This window comes from Lepisma saccharinum, chromosome 29, assembly GCF_977018435.1.
Source record: "Lepisma saccharinum chromosome 29, izLepSacc3.1, whole genome shotgun sequence".
NCBI lineage: Eukaryota > Metazoa > Arthropoda > Insecta > Zygentoma > Lepismatidae > Lepisma > Lepisma saccharinum.
Window position 1 is genome coordinate 10,449,722 of NC_139257.1, and position 18,755 is coordinate 10,468,476.

The following is an 18,755-nucleotide window of genomic DNA, read 5'->3' on the forward strand; positions in this document are numbered from 1 at the left end:
CAAGAATGAATTAACTCTTACGAAATAGATGAAAATTTTCCTAATGATGGCAGGGGTTCTTCCCTCATACAGTGGTACATTTGGAAGTGTACAAAGAGTGTTGGTTGTTTTTGGGAATGTTAGAACAGATTTAAAAAAATACCTCTTGAAAAATGAACAATCAATTTTAAATATGTGATACTTTCTCTGTTAATGCAATGATTAAGCAATACTGCTCGTATTGCAAAATGATGGACATAATATTATAGAAGTACATTTTGAACTTCATTTGAGGAATTATAAATTCTTGGTTTTACATTATTCACAATATTACAATCTAATATCTATATATGCTATTTTATTTTTAGAAACTATTAACATGGCCCTTTCCCACCTTTATAGCCTTTTGTCTGGTTGTTTTGGTATATTTAGTTGTTAATAATCAAGGTTACAAAAATCCCACATATAGATCACCTGGACGGAAAATTCTATCAGAAACATACATTAACAGGCTATACCACTCCATGTGGTAGCAAAAATAGGTCAAACATTTGAGATTCGCTTTCGATCAGGAAATAATCATAGGCTTATAATTCACAACGCCTCTACTCCATTTGAAAGGTTAAGTTCTAGTAATTCTACACTTGGAAAATTTTATTAAAATATATTAGGTCCGCTACTGCTCCGATATTTTTATTATCAAAATTAAACAACATAAGAAATTCAGTAACAATTACATCTCATAACAATTCATCAATTCACAAGGATGTAATCATTGTGAATGATTACCTGTGAACCGATTCATATTCAATGATATACTGAAAGAATAAGACAACAATGTAATAAATGGTTACTTAGCAACGAGGGAAGTTAATGTTAAAAGTCTTTGTCTTAACATTAAACGTGCATGTTTGCGCTCAAGGTTAGTACATGAAACTAGGAATAAAAATAAGAACATTATAACTGTAGTAGTTGTTATTACTAAACGATGGTATGGTGACTGTTCGCAATAATTTTATTCATTAATTTAAAATTTCGGGACATAACATTTACTGTAATCAAATTTACCGCGCTTTCCAGAATTCACGAGCAAGCATGAGACTGGTGCACCAAAAATTACGGCAAAGCTACATACTGCAACAAATTCTCGTTTATTAGGATTGTGGCTAAATCACAGAAGATATTTCATGAATATTATATATTTTCAATTAACGACATCTTATTTTGCATGTGCACTACGAATTTAAGTGGTATTCTTTTGTAAAAATATCGAATATTGCGAATAGATGCTTTCCTGCATGTTGCAGCAGAAGATGGATGCATGTTTTGATGCATCGGCATACATTATTTCACCTTGTGTGGAAGTGAAGGAGCAGCAATATTAAAAAATATCGACAGTCTATGCAACCAGTTTATTCGTCCTCCATGCAGTAAAATCGGCGTGACATTTCATCCATTGCCTAAAGAACGTCATGAATCAGAACAAGTTTCGGTGCAGATGATCCCATTTTGATTCATCAGCCGCACCAGCCCTGGAGGCCAGTGTAGAATGGTGACGTCATGGTTTAACCTGGTGAAAGCATTGGTGCACACGGATGAAATACGGAACGCTGGAGCGTGCATCAGCGGCGCACCAGTGGAATGTGGAAGACGCGAATAGTACATTACCTACTTCATCGAGGTAATATTCGCTGATTACATTTAGGTGTTCTAAATCTAACCACCCATAATATTTTGTTTGTGTTTGTGAGTGTGTGTAGGAGGATTAAATAACTGGTTACGTCAGCAATAGGAGCTATTTGCACTCTTCATATTATTCGTGGTAAACACCTGATTTTTCAAAATGTAAAAGCAGGGTTATAAAGTGCACCTGAAAGTTTTTAAAGGGTAGGGTATCCCGAGGCCTGCACAGGACCAACACGAAACGCACTATTATCCGTACCAGCTACCTGTAGACCAGGCAAACGAAAACACCTCTCTGCGCAAGTAGTGACGCGAGACGGTTCCACCAATGAACTGTCAGAAACGGGATTGTGTAATGGGCGACGGGAGTTACGCGATTTTCTCCCGATTTCCTCCTTCGCTATGCAGCGTTACAAACTTTTGAAAAGGATAATACCGAACGCACATGGCAAACGGACCGTATTTTTGTCTCCAGGTCCGCACGATTGGTTTAAGAATTTCTTAGGGAAATATTAGGGTTAAAAACTGCAAGAGCAAATTTTAACAAGTTGTGCATTTAGCGTACGGACTAAGGTCTGGACCCGCACGGTTGACAACGCTGCGCTTCCACCTCTGGATTTTCCTCCTCCTCTGCCAATATGCGCGGCCCTGCTCTACAGTTAGCTGGGACAGTGTATATAGAAGGTATATAAACATTTCAACAGGTTTTCAGATGCAGTTTAGGAAACCTGTCCTCAAGAATCATCTCCCAGCACCGAAGACAAAGAATTGAGAAGGTTATATTTCGACCGGAGGACATGGAAACGGGCACTGTTGAGAAGAATGCACTGCACCGATAAATGTCTATAGCCCTGTCTAGTTTGCTGCACTTTTAGACTCTCTTTGCGCTCTCGTGTTCAGTTGGTTACAAAGTGCAACACCGAGTCGTATACTTCGTTGATTTGAGTCACGTAGTGTACTTGGTGTCTGCACCGTTTGCACTGCATACCTTAGGCTAGCTTTAGACGAAAGCATTTCCTTTAACATTCTTGCTAGCAGAAATGCTATGTAAAATGCTTCCAAAAATCATATAGCAGATGGTACTTTACACGGAAGCATTTCATGTAAAATTTCGATAAGCTTTTGCGATTTCAATGTATAACAACACAGTACGAAAGACACACCTATAGAAGAAATGTGGGAGAAAGTGAAGGAGAATGTAACAACAACAACAGCGAAAGAAATCCTACGATATCAAGAGAAAACAAAACAACAGGAATGGTTTGATACTTAATGTAAGGAAGCGATTGAATTTAGGAATAGAAAACATATATAATACCAGGATAGACCAACTAGAGGAAGAAAAGAAGTGTATAAAGAAGCAAGAAGGGCAGCGGATAAAATCTGTACAAGGAAAAAACGGAAATATATAAATTATAACCCGAGACAGATAGAATAAGAATTTAAGGCAAATAATATAAAACAGGCTTTTAGAAATGTTAGATTCTTTAAAGAAGGATACAAACCAAGAACAGATCTAAACCGCAGAAGCAAGTGAGATATAGTAAGTGAAAAAAAAGAGATTATGCAAGTATGGAAAGACTATTATGAGCAGCTATTAAACACACACCTGAACGGAGAAGATAATGTATGTGACGTCCTGCTCAGTTTATGAACGTAACCCAAAAAGGAGGATAATAGGAAACGCGCACAAGGGAGCCAAGATGGAAACCGGTTCAAAAACTAAGACAAGTAAATCACAAAAATGTATATTACTCCTTAACAAACCAATGAAACATGGGTGGAGTCAAGCTTTGTAAGGCTATGCAAGTTAAAACAAAAAGGGATGCATAAACAAAGAGACAGAGCCAAAGCCTGCCTCTCATACAGATCAAAGATACTTTAAACGTAGACCTAAAAATACAAAAAACTTCTTATTTTCTTTCTATGTTATAAGAAACTTTCATTATGTGTATCACTCTATACTTATTCTGTAAAGTAAACGTGTGTGCGTTGTATACGTACACAGGAATATGCATCGGCAAACGAAGGGACACAAGCACCACTTAATAAACCAGTTTCGTTGCATGTGGTGCGTGAGTACCTAATTGCCACTCAGAGAAAGCACTATATGCATAACTAAGGCTAAGAACATGAGTAACTACTACCCACAACCAACTACTGATGTACTCAAGTTTCTTTTATGTTGCTTTTCAATAAGAGAACAGAATTCATTAACAAGAACAACACGTTTTATTTTTACGTAGTCGTTGTTTCAAATTTTTACAAAATGCTTAATAACTTTCTAACATGCACTTAAATCGCCGAGTAGAGACAATTTCATTTACCATTCTTGGGTATTTTAGTCTTTTGTATATTCATATCACATTAAACAGTATAATTTTCGTCGATACCAGCTCACGCAGAACGCACACCCACCCAACTCCCGTCAACGTCTTCGTTCGCGTCATCTGTGGAATACCTTGCGCCGACATTGCACAACATTGCCGCGTGTTTGGACAAGAGCGTACCCAATTTCTTAGTGGACCGCCCAACACCGACGACTTCTCTCCACCCGTTTTGCCATTATTCCCTTCGGAAAAACATTTTCCCACGTTTCCAAACGTCAATAACTCGGCAACAAAGCCGTTTCCGGAATTTCGTTACATGAACTTTCCACGTTATTTTCACTCGTACAATCACCTCCCAAGCGTTGTAAACGAACTTACGAAACACTGTGTATAATTCTTAACACATGATCTTGTAGGTGTAATTAGGGTCTATCCCTTATGCTAGAAGACAGATGCCCCCTAAACTAATTGAAAAGTCATTTTTCTTGGTAATTAGTATCTACATGTTGAAGTATGAATGAGGACAGCCAAAGAACTAGCGGCTCCATGTTTAAGGTGGCTTGGTGGTTGTTGATAATGAAGCAAAAATAGTAAGTTGCAGTCTGATGAAACGACCTCTCAATTAGGTGAAAGAACAAATGGACTGTGACACAAACTTCTGTACCCACATAAAAAAAGATTCCATTTTTCAAAATTATTTATTGCACATTAAATACATACACATACCAGAACACAAAAGCCTACACAAATATGACACCTTAAGGATCTTGAATTAATTGGATTCGTAAAAAAAAAAATTATTAAATCTTGAATAGAAAATAGGCTTTTAAGTTCTATGAATTTCTAAGATCCTGCATCAGTGCAAATGACTTTTACATGTTGAACACACATAGGGCTTCTCTCCAGTGTGAATTATTAAATGTTTTCTAAGATCTTCCTTCTGTGCAATTGATTTATTACATGTTGAACACACATACGGATTTCCGCCAATATGAATTCTTAAATGTTTTTCAAGACCTTCCTTTCATGTAAATGATTTGTTAGACGTTGAAGACACATAGGTCTTCTCACCACAATGAATTCTTAAATGGTTTTGAAGATGTTCCTTCCGTGTAAATGATTTGTTACATGTTGAACACACATGGTGCTTTTCTCCAGTGTAATTATTAAATGTTTTCTAATATTTTCTTTCCGTGCAAATTATTTATTACTTGTTGAACACACATGGGGATTTTCTTCAGTGTGAATTCTTAAATGTTTTCCAAGATGTTCCTTCCATGTAAATGATTTGTTACATGTTGAACACACATAGGGCTACTCTCCTGTATGAACTCATAAATGTTTTTCAAGACCTTCCTTTCGATAATGATTTGTTACATGTTGAACACACATAGGGCTTATCTCCAGAATGAATTCTTAAATGTTTTTCAAGATATTCCTTCCGTGGAAATGATTTGTTACATGTTGAACACACATAGGGCTTCTCTCCATAATGAATTCTTAAATGTTTTTCAAGACCTTCCTTTCATGGAAATGATTTGTTCCATGTTGAATACACATAGGGCTTCTCTCCAGAATTAATTCTTAAATGTTTTTCAAGATGTTCCTTCCATGTAAATGATTTGTTACATGTTAAAAACACATAGGACTTCTCTCCAAATTGAATTATTAAATGTCTTCAAGATGTTCCTTCTGTGTAAAAGATTTGTTACATGTTGAACACACATGGGGCTTTTCTCTAGTATGAATTCTTAAATGTTTTTCAAGACCTACCTTTTACGAAAATGATTTGCTACATGTTGAACACACATTTTGCTTCTCTCCAGTATGAATTTTTAAATGATTTTCAAGATGTTCGTTCTGTGTAAATGATTAGTTACATGTTGAACTCACATAGAGCTTCTCTCCAGTATGAATTCTTAAATGTTTTTCAAAATGTTCCTTCCGTGTAAATGATTTGTTACATGTTAAACACACATAGGACTTCTCTCCAAAATGAATTATTAAATATCTTCCAAGATGTTCCTTCTGTGTAAAAGATTTGTTACATGTTGAGCACACATGGGGCTTTTCTCCAGTGTAATTATCAAATGTTTTCTAATATCTTCCTTCCGTGCAAATTATTTATTACATTTTGAACACACATGGGGATTTTCTTCAGTATGAATTCTTAAATGTTTTCCAAGATGTTCCTTCCATGTAAATGATTTGTTACATGTTGAACGCACATACAGCTACTCTCCTGTATGAACTGTTAAATGTTTTTTAAGACCTTCCTTTCGTGTAAATGATTTGTTACATGTTGAACACACATAGGGCTTCTCTCCAGAATGAATTCTTAAATGTTTTTCAAGATGTTCCTTCCGTGTAAATGAGTTGTTACATGTTGAACACACATAGGGCTTCTCTCCAGAATGAATTCTTAAATGTTTTTCAAGACCTTCCTTTCGTGTAAATGATTTGTTACATGTTGAACACACACAGGGATTCTCTCCAGAATGAATTCTTAAATGTTTTTCAAAATGTCCCTTCCGTGGAAATGATTTGTTACATGTTGATCACACATAGGGCTTCTCTCCAGAATGAATTCTTAAATGTTTTTCAAGATATTCCTTCCGTGTAAATGATTTGTTACATGTTGAACACACATAGGGCTTCTCTCCAGAATGAATTCTTAAATGTTCTTCAAAATATTCCTTCCGTGTAAATGATTTGTTACATGTTGAACACACATAGGGCTTCTCTCCACAATGAATTCGTAAATGTTTGTCAAGATGTTCCTTCCGTGTAAATGATTTGTTACATGTTGAACACACATAGGGCTTCTCTCCAGAATGAATTCTTAAATGTTTACCAAGACCATCCTTTCGTGTAAATGATTTGTTACATGTTGAACACACATAGGGCTTCTCTCCAAAATGAATTCGTAAATGTTTGTCAAGATGTTCCTTCCGTGTAAATGATTTGTTACATGTTGAACACACATAGGGCTTCTCTCCAGAATGAATTCTTAAATGTTTACCAAGACCATCCTTTCGTGTAAATGATTTGTTACATGTTGAACACACATAGGGCTTCTCTCCAGAATGAATTCTTAAATGTTTTTCAAGATGTCCCTTCCATGTAAATGATTTGTTACATGTTGAACACACATAGGGCTTCTCTCCAGAATGAATTCTTAAATGTTTACCAAGACCATCCTTTCGTGTAAATGATTTGTTACATGTTGAACACACATAGGGCTTCTCTCCAGAATGAATTCCTAAATGTTTTTCAAGATGTCCCTTCCATGTAAATGATTTGTTACATGTTGAACACACATAGGGCTTCTCTCCAGAATGAATTCTTAAATGTTTTTCAAGACCTTCCTTTCGTGTAAATGATTTGTTACATGTTGAACACACATAGGGCTTCTCTCCAGAATGAATTCTTAAATGTTTTTCAAGATGTTCCTTCTGTGTAAAACATTTGTTACATGTTGAACACACATAAGGCCTCTCTCCAGAATGAACTATTAAATGGTTTCCAAGATGTTCCTTTCGTGTAAATGATTTGTTACATGTTGAACACACATAGGGCCTCGCTTTAGAATGATTCATTAAATGATTTTCAAGACTTTCCTTCTGTATAAATAATTCCTTGCACATTGAGCACTGAAAAGATTTTGTTCTAGAATCATTTCGCATGTGAACCGAAAGTTGACATTCATCATCAAACAAATTACTTGCATCATTCAAAATGACAAAACCTTCCGAGTTTGAAGATTGTGTAGATTCTTCTTCTCTTTTAGATTCTAGAGTACTTCCACTATTCTTTGTCGCAGAGCAGGATGTTGAGGCTAGTATCCAGCTGCAAAAAGTAAATCCTATTTGAAGTGATTTGGGTTTTGAGTTAAAACATAAGTATCTCTAAGATATGAATGTATATCATTGTACAAATATTTTTATTGAAGAGCAAATTTAATCAATGTATATTTCAGTAATAATCTGGAAAATATATATAGTAAAGACAAGTTATGAAAGGATATCTCAGAAAAAGTGCGCTACTATCTCACATGGTTTTTAAATTTTCTTGTAACAATTTCACAACGGAAATTAGCGATTAGTAGCTACAACCTAATTATTTGAAATTTCAAATGATAAAATTATGAAGAATGAAACATTATTTCAAAATAAAAGTACTATTTGCATATCACTACAAATAACTTCAAGTACTGTGAAATACCTTTTAGAGTGATTCAATAGATGACCCAAAATTTTAATTGACTGTACCATAAAACTGTAAGGGAGTTTTACACATCATGAAGCCCCATCATTGATATATTTTTCAAAGCTTAACATTATTGGTTTAAACAATACAGAAAAGTCTATAAAAGAATAATATTTATTGGTTTTGTTTATTTTACTTTGCTTTTCTGCCACATCTGGTTATCATGAAGATGAGTGATGATATGATGAAACTGATGAATGGATTCTCAAATACACCCATAGCCATGCCAGAATTCGAACCAAGGACTGTTGTAATTGTAGTGCAATGTGCTAACTACTCCGTCACGCCCAGAGGGCACCATAAATTAATAACAGGTAGAAATCAGCATTAATGCACCTTTCAGTTAGATATCTGTGCAATAAATTTTCAAAGGGTGATAATTTTACATCTGGCCATATGTTAGTATATCATTTGCGACCACCATCAGTCATGACCCATTAGCACAAATCTCCAAGGGATATCCACAATGTACATATCATTCCAAATGACTTGTAGCATCTTGGACAAAAAAGGGTTTCTTTCGAGTATGATATGCAGGATAGGACATCCTCCTGGATATCGAGAAAATTTCCTGTCCTGTATATCTAGAGGATCTCCCATTCTGGATATTTATGGGATATTCAGTATTATCTCCACATCATCATCCGTTGCCGTTTCCTGCCTCTGGCTGGCTCGGCATAGAAGTCAAGCCTCTCCATTTTTATTGATCTTGCATCACTCCTCTCTTTCTAACACTCTCCACTATCTTCTCTTTCCACCGATATCTTGGTCTCCCCCTTGGTTCTTTTCCCACTCCTTGTGTATGGAAAGCTCTTACTGGTAGTCTTTCTGCATCCATCCTCTTCTGTGTCTCAACCATCTCATCTGTACCTAATCAAACCTGTCCAGAAGCTTCACCACAATCACATTTTGTCGGATCTCCCCATTCCTTATTCTATCCCTTCTAGTCTTCCCCAATATACTCCTTAAAAAAATCATCCCCACTGCCTGCATATTTCTTTTGTCCCTCTCCGTCATTGTCCAAGTCTCTTCTCCATAAGGAATTATTAGCACATAGTATGTATTATATATTATCTTCTTGCATTTCATAGGTACATCAGTGTTCCATATTAATCTTTGAATGCTTTGATATAGTCCACCACCTTTTTGTCCTCTTGTTTACCTCCACATCTATTCTTCACTTCTCTCAATTATGCTTCCTAGATATTTGACACTACCCTCAACTCTTCCATGTCCATCTCTATTCTAGGTTCATTTCTGGCTCTGTCTATTGTTGTTATTAGCACCTCGCTCTTTTCTGCACTGAATTTCATTCCTGCTCTTCTCATTTCCTCATTCCAGTTATCAAGCTGTTTCTGTACTACTTCTTCTGTGTTCCCCCATATTACCAAGTCATCAGTGAACAACAGAACCTTCATCTCTTCCTCTCCTATCTTCTTCCCCACCTGTTCGTTAATTGCATCCATTGTAATTATGAAGAGCAGTGGGGAAAGTGCACTTCCCTGTTTTTCATTATTTATACTGAACCATTCCTATCTTCCTACTGGTGCCCTTCGACAGCGCTGCACTCTACACACTATATTTTCCTCGACTCCTTTCTCTCTTCGAGCCTTCCAAACCTTTGTTTTGACCATGGTATTGAATGTCTCTTCTATATCTAGGAATGCCATAACCAAATCATTTCCATACCCGTAGTGCCTTTCCTGCATTTCCCTTCTGGTGAATATCAGATCTACCTTTGATCTGCCTCTTCTAAATCCGTATTGTTCCTCTATCATGTTCAGCTCTGTTACTTTCCTTATTAGTTTCTCTAATATTTTCTCATACACCTTTGCTAAGTGTCACATCAGTGTTACTCATCTGTCGCCCTTCTTGAATATAGGGAACTATTAGTCCAACTGTCGAATCTCTCAGAACTTCTCTCTCTCTCTCTCTCTCGCCACACGTTCTCCTTATTTCTACATCTTCTTCTACAAACTATCCCCTTACATCCCTTAGCCTACAGCTGTCTCCAACTTCTCTTATCCTTTATCTCACTAATCCATACAATTCTTTCTTGTTCCCGTCCATCCAATTTCTTCCTTCCTCCTTTACTGCTGTTCTTGTCTTTCTTCTTTCCCATGTACTCTTTCGCGAATTTTGTGATTTAAATTTCCTAAATCCATCATTTTTTTCTGCCTCTCTAGTTCCTCGATTCCAAAAAGGTGTTCCTTTCATCTTTCTTTTCTTGCTTGCCTTTCCACATACCTCTTTGGCTGCATCTACTAGCTGTTTTAAATCTTGTCTGCTTGCCTTTCCACGTACCTCTTTGGCTGCATCTACTAGCTGTTTTAAATCTTGTCCAATCTGTTTCTACTCTTTTGGGTTCATCTCTTGGCACATTTATTCGCAATATTTTTTTGATATTTCTCTATTATCATCTTATACTTCAATTTCCACACTCTTATCCTTATCTCTTGTTCCTCCCTTCAATTTATTATTTTCCATCTCCTAGTAGTAGCCTGTGGTCACTGTCCAAGTTCTCACTGGGTACACTTTAATGGTATTCATTATTTTCTTTACTTCCTTGTTTACCAATTTATATTCTATTTCAGTCTTCTGTTCATTATTTCAACTGTATCTTGTAATTATATGGCTGTCATATTTCTTCTTAAACCAGCTATTACCTACTGACAGTCCGTTTCTCTTACAGAAGTCCAGAAGCTTTCTTCCCTCCTCATTCCTCTGTCCTCATCCATCTGATCCAAGTATTACCATATATCCTTTCCTGTCTATTCCTACTTGTGCAGTAAAATCAGCCATCAGAATCTTCCATTCCCTTCCTACATGTTCTTCCAAGTCTTCTTCAAATTCTTCTTTCTCCTCCATTGTACATCCTGTTTGTGGGGCATACACTTGAATTATTTCTATTATTTTCCCTCTTACATTCATTTTTAGTTTCATTATTCTGTCCTTTACCCATTCTCTTTCCTCACTTACTCCACTTCTCCCTACAAATTCAACCTCACTTTGCCTGCCCTTTTCGATCCTTGCCCAGTACAGATTATAGTCTTTCCTCAATTTCATTTCTCTTTTTCTTTTTCATTTTGTTTCGCTCATTCCAAAGACGTCGATCGTTCTTCTATTAGATTCACAATTTCTTTAGTCCTTCCTGTCAGTGTTCCCATATTCAATTTCCAGTCCGGCTTGCTTGTTTCTTTTCTCCATTTTTTTTTATATTTTCGGCTGTCGGCTAATCGGGCCTGCGACAGCCTACACCTGTGGGTTCTCAGGTACAACCTTGCTTTCCATCAGGGTTCCAACTACCTTAGCCTTTCTGGATCTCTCCAGAGCCATAACGCAGTGGAGACAAACACTTTTACAGTGGCGTTTATTTGCTATGACTCAAGGCTATCGATAGATATCTGTGGTATTTGCTGACTATGTTCAAGTCACTGGACAACCTCCACACACTGATACCCTTGCCGCCTGAGTCCAGTAATGTTTATCTGGGTTTCCCCTTATTCGCAGCTCCCCCTTATATCTGAAGGTTTCACTATCCTCCACCTGTGACTCGTCCAGTAGTTGAGGCTTGCATTAATGCCATGCTATTCACAAATTAAAGTAAAATGTTTTGATACCAGTGGAATTATACTTTGATAGTGCCCAGTCTCAATTTTGTTATTTTAGGATTCAAATTCTGGGATCCAGAATCAATTCATAACTCGCAACCATGGCATGAAGCAATTGAACTGTACATACAGTATTCTTCCATCAAGCGAGTCATGCATGCATGCAGGCCAGAAGAAATTTTCTGGAGTTACAAGACCTTGTTTCACTCACCACGCATGGTTATATTGAGGGGATAGTTCCAGTGTGCTTGCCTGTGGTACTGAAGAATGTGAATTTTTGTGCATCCATGCCTACACGTGGTGTGTGTTTGTGCATGTCTGACAGAGAGAGAGAGAGAGAGAGAGAGAGAGAGAGAGAGAGAGAGAGAGGATTGCCTCTTATCATATGTATATACAAGGCCTTTGATATGCATAAATGTAGTCCAGTAATGTTCTTTTCATATCCAAAGTACATGTAAAAAATATCAGGATAATGTACAGATTATGTCCAATTTCAGTCCAGAATATATCTTTGCACACAATGAAATAAAAACATCCAGAAAATCCTCCAATTATGGAAACAAAGTCACATTGATATCCAAAACATGTCCAAAAGTAAAAAAAAACATATCCTTCATGGATATCCCCTGAGTGGACATATGGATGTTCAAAGTATATTTGGGCCTCCCTGATGGACAGTGGTAACATCGACACCATGTAATCAAGAGGTCCTGGGTTCGATACACAGTGGAGGCACTTGTGCTTTGGATCGCACTTTAAACTGTAGATCCAGTCGCAATTTCCCATACTTTGTACAAAGTGGAGGGGATAAACACCAATCAACCAAATCAGAGGATATTCAATGGATGTCTACTGGACATTCCTGGATATCCAGGATTTTGACGCGAATATCCAGAAGATATATACTAGACACTAGTATATTTGGGTGCTGCATTTCAGTGGTTTCGAGTTTGACGATTTTGCATGTTAAGTTAAAGAGTGCAATTTTTAGGCAATAATTCCTTAGCTGCTAACACTAGCAGGGTGAAATTTTGTCAACAGATGCAGGCAACATGAACGTAAGTATTAGCCACTCATTTATATGTAAAATCATAAATCTTAATTTTGAACCAAATTTGTTCTTCTGAGACAATGCCACACTAAGCCTGGCTACACTGAATTTGTAATTTGTGTATTAATACACAAACACATATGATAGTATTATATACTCGAATGACAACACAGATTCTTCAGTGTCCATAAAAATACTTTTATACATACTTCTATTTCAATGGAAAGTGTTCAATGTTATTTAAATTGGGATCTGGCATGGGACTTAAGGATGCAAATGGTTACTCTACAAATGACCAGTATCTGACGACATGTTATATATGTCCCACATTTCAGAAAAAAAATTTACAAACTTAGGACATTTGGAATTTGGGTAAATGCTCCTGTAGACTAATTGACACAAATAAAAAGTAACGATCCTGTCTCATAGTAGGAATGTGAATAGCATTCACCAAAATTTACCCATTACTTAAATAATAAGGGGGCAGCAGTTAAAGAAGGAAAACATTGCGGTTGGAATAAATTTTCGAAATTTCTGCATGTCTTTCCAAAATATGCATTTATTACAGACTAGCTTAAGGATTTAATCAAAGACATTATTTGCAAAACTGTAATTAAGAAAAAGAAAAGAGAATGTATTGGGATTGAAAGGAATATACAGTCTAGTAGCTATTGGGATTGAAAGGAATATACAGTCTAGTAGCCACATGCCATTCCATGTGCATGTTCCGAAAGTTGCTTGAGTTTAATATGTTAAACGAGTTATGACTACTACACATTCCAGAAGGGCTTTCCTGCGATTCAGACAAGAAAGATCTTCGAAAAAACATATGGGCTCTGAGGCAAGTTAGTTGCATTGAAATCCTCTTCTTGTTGCAGAAACGCAGAAAATCATGTGCTGAAAAAAAAAAAAGCCTCTGCAAGCTGCAAAAAGTGCTGGTCTGCTAGGATGATGAACATGAGTGAAATGTGTGATGTATAAGTGTGTTATTGGAAAGAAATAATAAATTATGCAGTATGCTAGTTCTTTCAGCAAGTATTGCAATTTTTATTTTTCCTTTTCTACATATTGTAGAAAGAGATGGTAGATTACCAAAGGTAGATACCATGGCAGGAAATTTTGTGGCAAACGTACTTTCTTGGTACATTCTTAGAAATGAGCAAGTGAAATTTGCACAAGTATTCAAGTAAAGAATGAAAATTCTTAAGATTTTTTAAAAGAGAATGTATTTAAAAGTTGGTCGAAATCTGGTTGTACAAAGATGTGCAGCTTATATATTATTTGTGTAGAGGCATGATTGTTTGCAGAATTTTTCTAGCAAGGGGCAAATGAGGGATATTTCCCTTCCCCCCATAATAGTGTTGCCTCTTGAAGAAAACCCTTTTTAAGACTGAAAATATAAGTTTCCTTTATCACCCTTCCAAAACTTTACAAAAAACTATGGCTGCTCTTGCTGGAAATTTCTACTGTTTTCAGTACACAAATTCTACTGTTTCCAAATGTCTTCCACTGTGTACTGTGAAATGTACTGAAATCCTATTGTAGATCTACTGTACAGCTACTGTACTCTACAGTAGGGCTACTGTACTGAAAAAACAATGTGAATAATAATGCATAATACTTGCTATAATATATTATAAAATTATTTATTGACTCCAGGAAGAGACAAATTAATTCCTGACACCATATTTTCTGTGATTTTGGAGTGAATTGGGAAAACAGTACTGTTTTTCTAATGAATACTACTAAATTCAGATATATCTTAACGAATAACTTACTACAAATTTTCTTAAGAAATAACTCAACCTTAAAGCAGCTAGCAGTTTGAATACATGATCATTTGAGTTGATTTTTTTTTGCGTGGAATTTCCATGGTTATTATTATATCTGTGTAATGCAATTGCAGAAAGGATCCATCTTTTGATCAACATAGTTTTTCTGTGAATATAGGAAGAACAATATGTCAACTTATGTATAAAAGAGTACGTTTTTCAAACTTCTACTATGTCAACTTATGTATAAAAGAGTACGTTTTTCACATTTCTACAAGTGCATTAACCACAATAAAGCTACACACTTAAAAACTTTGTTGTGTGAACACATTCTTAAGTAGCATGTTCCACATGCTTTACAATACAATTATTTTAGTTTGTTATACGATTTTTCCATTGCATTTTCAGTTGTATAGATAAGAAAATTTAGGTTACTGACAAGAGTACTGTTTTCATACAGCAATATACTGTACACAATAAAATATGTAGAAATTTTCAGCGAAAAATGCAGGCTCGACCAGGACTCGAACCCGGGTCTATACCATACTGGGCCATTGCTCTAACCACTGAGCTACCAAGCCGGTCTGGCCTCACCTGATTGTTCACTCTCGCCCATTTAACTGCATGGAATCGTCTCTGCCAGTGCTACCACAACGGGATCTGTTGCCTTTGAAACACAGTAGACTTCAACGTTGCCTGGTTCCTCCCAGTGTAGAGATGTTAATTACACTGATAAACAATGAAATACTCCTTTAAATAAAACTAAGTGATCTTTATGTATTCAGATGTGCTGATAACGAATATCGCATCCGCTTTCCTGTATCACCTAAATTTTTTGCAGAACACCCACATTTTATAGTTTTATGGTTTCAGGTCTCCGCACCCTGTTCCGCATCTGGCTTAATGTTTGATTCCTAGCAGATGGATAAGAACCTTTTAGCGACCTTGTTTGTTTATGACTTAATATTTCGTGGAGGAAACATCTGGCAGTAGAGTAATTTCCTGTTTCTCTGTTAAAAATTTGTTCTTTTGTGGGTTAGTCTAGTCTTAACTTCCTTTCCGATAACTTCGCGAGTAGCCTTCGTGAGTAGCCGTATTTTATGTTTGTATATGTTCGTGAAATTGTGAATGTAATATTGTGTATAGTGAAGTGAAGTGTAAGTTGTATTTTAACAAAACGATAAGAGCATTCATAATTGTTTTTTTTAAAGAAACATATTATAACTCAATTAATGAGTTCGCCATGTCACGCAAATGTGTGAATAACCCGAATTTGTTTTGTTATGTTTGCGGGGAATTTACTCCGAAGTCACAGAGAAATACTATCACTCCTATAGTGAAAAAAGCATATGAGTTGTATTTTGGAAGTAAAGTAGACGAGGGAAAATGCTGGCCACCAGGTAAAATTTGTTGTAATTGTTCGTGAACTTTGCGTGGTTGGCTTCATGGCACTCACAAATCAATGCCGTTCGGAAACCCTGTAATATGGACAGAACAGAAAGATCATACTACGGATTGTTACTTCTGTTTAACAAACATAGTGGGATATAGTTCTAAATCAAAACATTCTATATTTTATCCTGATGTTCCTTCAGCCAAGAAACATATGAGTCATGATTTTATACCAATTCCTAAGCCTCCTAAAGAATGGACAGTGGATAAAACAGAACCAAGCAGTGCTTCTCCAGATGAACCTGGACCCTCATATTCAAACACCGATCCAAATTTTCCTGATCCAAATATACCTCACTTTATTTCCCAATCCGAACTAAATGATCTAGTCAGAGACCTCAACCTTTCTAAAGTTCAAGCAGAATTATTAGGTTCTCGTCTCGGAGGGTGGAATTTATTACAAGATGGTGTTACGGTGTCATATTGGAAACGCCAACAATCACTGACACATTTCTTTTCTGTTAGTAATGAGTTAACTTACTGCAATGATGTAGAAGGCCTTCTGCAAGAACTTGGAAGGAGTCACAACCCAAATGAGTGGAGACTATTTTTAGATTCATCTAAGAATAGTTTAAAAGTAGTATTGTTGCATAATGGGAATATATACCCATCAGTACCCCTTGCCTATTCTTCCACCATGAAGGAAACATATGAAAATATGGATACAATATTAAAAATGATAAATTATGTAAAATATGGTTGGCAGATATGTGGAGACCTCAAAATGATTGGTATACTGTTAGGCATGCAGTCTGGGTTTACAAAATGTTGTTGCTTTCTTTGCGAATGGGACAGCCGGGCAAAAGATAAACATTACAACATTGTGGATTGGCCCATACGAAAAAACTTAATTCCTGGAGAGAAGAGTGTTAGGAATCACCCTCTACTTGAGAAAGACAAGATTTTGTTACCACCGTTGCATACAAAGTTAGGGCTGATGAAAAATTTTGTTAAGGCTTTGGATAAACACCTTGAGGGTTTTGGATACTTGAGAAAAACATTTCCTAAACTCAGTGAGTAAGTTAGAAGAAGGCATATTTATTGGGCTGCAAATCCGTGAGATCATTAATGATGACAACTTTGTGGAATTGCTAACAGAAAAAGAGAAATGCACATGGTTAGCTTTCAGACAAGTATGCTGTAATTTTCTTGGAAATGTGAAATCTGACAACTACAAGGAACTTGTTAAGAACTTGTTGAAGTGTTATCAGTGCATGGGGTGCAATATGTCCTTGAAAATTCACTTTTTACATTCGCATTTGGACTTTCCCCCCCCCCCCCTAACCTGGGCACGGTTAGTGACGAGTGCGGCGAGAGATTTCACCAGGATATTTCTGTCATGGAGAAACGATATGCAGGAAAATCGGTACAGAACATGTTAGCAGACTACTGTTGGAACCTCAAGGAAGAGGTTTCTGGTGGCAGTTACAAACGGCAGAATTCAAGAAAGAAATTTTGATAATGTGAGTAAAAATGCGTTTTTTTTACTTTTTTTTTGCATGAAATTTCTTCATTGAACAGTCAAAATCGGTCCTATATATATTTTTTATTTTTTTTTATATTTCATAGTTATTCACTTCAATATTTAAATCTTATTTCATGAGCAAACAAACAAAAATAATTTCAAATTTCGATGTATTATTATAAAGGGAATTAATTTTTTATTAAAAACAAAAAATTAAAATCCAGGGAAAACGATAGGTGATACAGCATTTCTACTTTCAGATTTGGATTCAGCAGGGTCAAATTATAAATAATCACCTATTTTCGTTCCAAGGAGCAAAAAAAAAGTTAATTTTGTTCATCAGTGTTACTGTAGATTAGGCACACACAGGAGATGTACTACATAGACATTTTCAGTGAAAAATGCAGGCTCACCCAGGACTCGAACCCGAGTCTCTGGCATACCGTGTCATTGCTCTAACCACTGAGCTACCGAGCTGATCTGGCCTCACCTGATATTTTGCCATCGCTCTTTTACCTGTGTGGACGAACAGGTTAGAGCAATGGCACAGTATGCCAGAGACCCGGGATCGAGTACGGGACGAGCCTGCATTTTTCGCTGAAAATTTCTACATAGTACATCTCCTGTGTGTGCCTAATCTACAACAATAAAATATGTTATTTTTACAATTATATTACTAAAAAAGTTAAGAGTACAGTTCAACTTGGTTCAACTACTTAAGATAGAGGAAACAGTTGGACTAAACAGTTAAAATCATTAGCAGTACAGTTTATCTACTGAAAACAGTAGAAACAATTGTGCTACTAAAACAATATAAAACATTAGCAGTACAGTTCATCTACTGAAAACAGTAGACAGAATTTTTCAGTAGGGTGAAATTATATGTAATGTGTATAGTACAAAGTACATGTTAACATCCATTTCTTGGGGAAAATAAATCATTGCCCCCCCCCCCATGTAAGAGTTATGCATAATGGTGTAGCACACTTCAATGCAGCTGCTGATTCCTTTTCTTTTGGTAGTTCATTATTATTAACAGACATCAGCAGCACATTTTATTGCTGCTAATCTGCTCATATAGCAGCCTTCCTATTGCCTGCCCTTCATAAATATATATAAAAACCCTACTTTTACCAGGTTAAG

At 36.3% G+C, this 18,755-nt stretch overlaps 1 protein-coding gene across 1 annotated transcript in view; it reads right to left on the reverse strand.

Annotated features, from left to right (window-relative positions):
* Window positions 1–786: 786 nt before the first annotated feature.
* Window positions 787–18,755, reverse strand: part of LOC145981381 (uncharacterized) — a 45,084-nt gene continuing 27,115 nt past the window's right edge. Inside the window, exons 4-5 of the mRNA XM_083114620.1 lie at window positions 7,717–7,841; window positions 787–797 (exon numbers count right to left, since the gene is read on the reverse strand). Coding sequence (XP_082970746.1) covers window positions 787–797; window positions 7,717–7,841 — 136 coding nt within the window. The remainder of the gene's footprint in view (window positions 798–7,716; window positions 7,842–18,755) is intronic.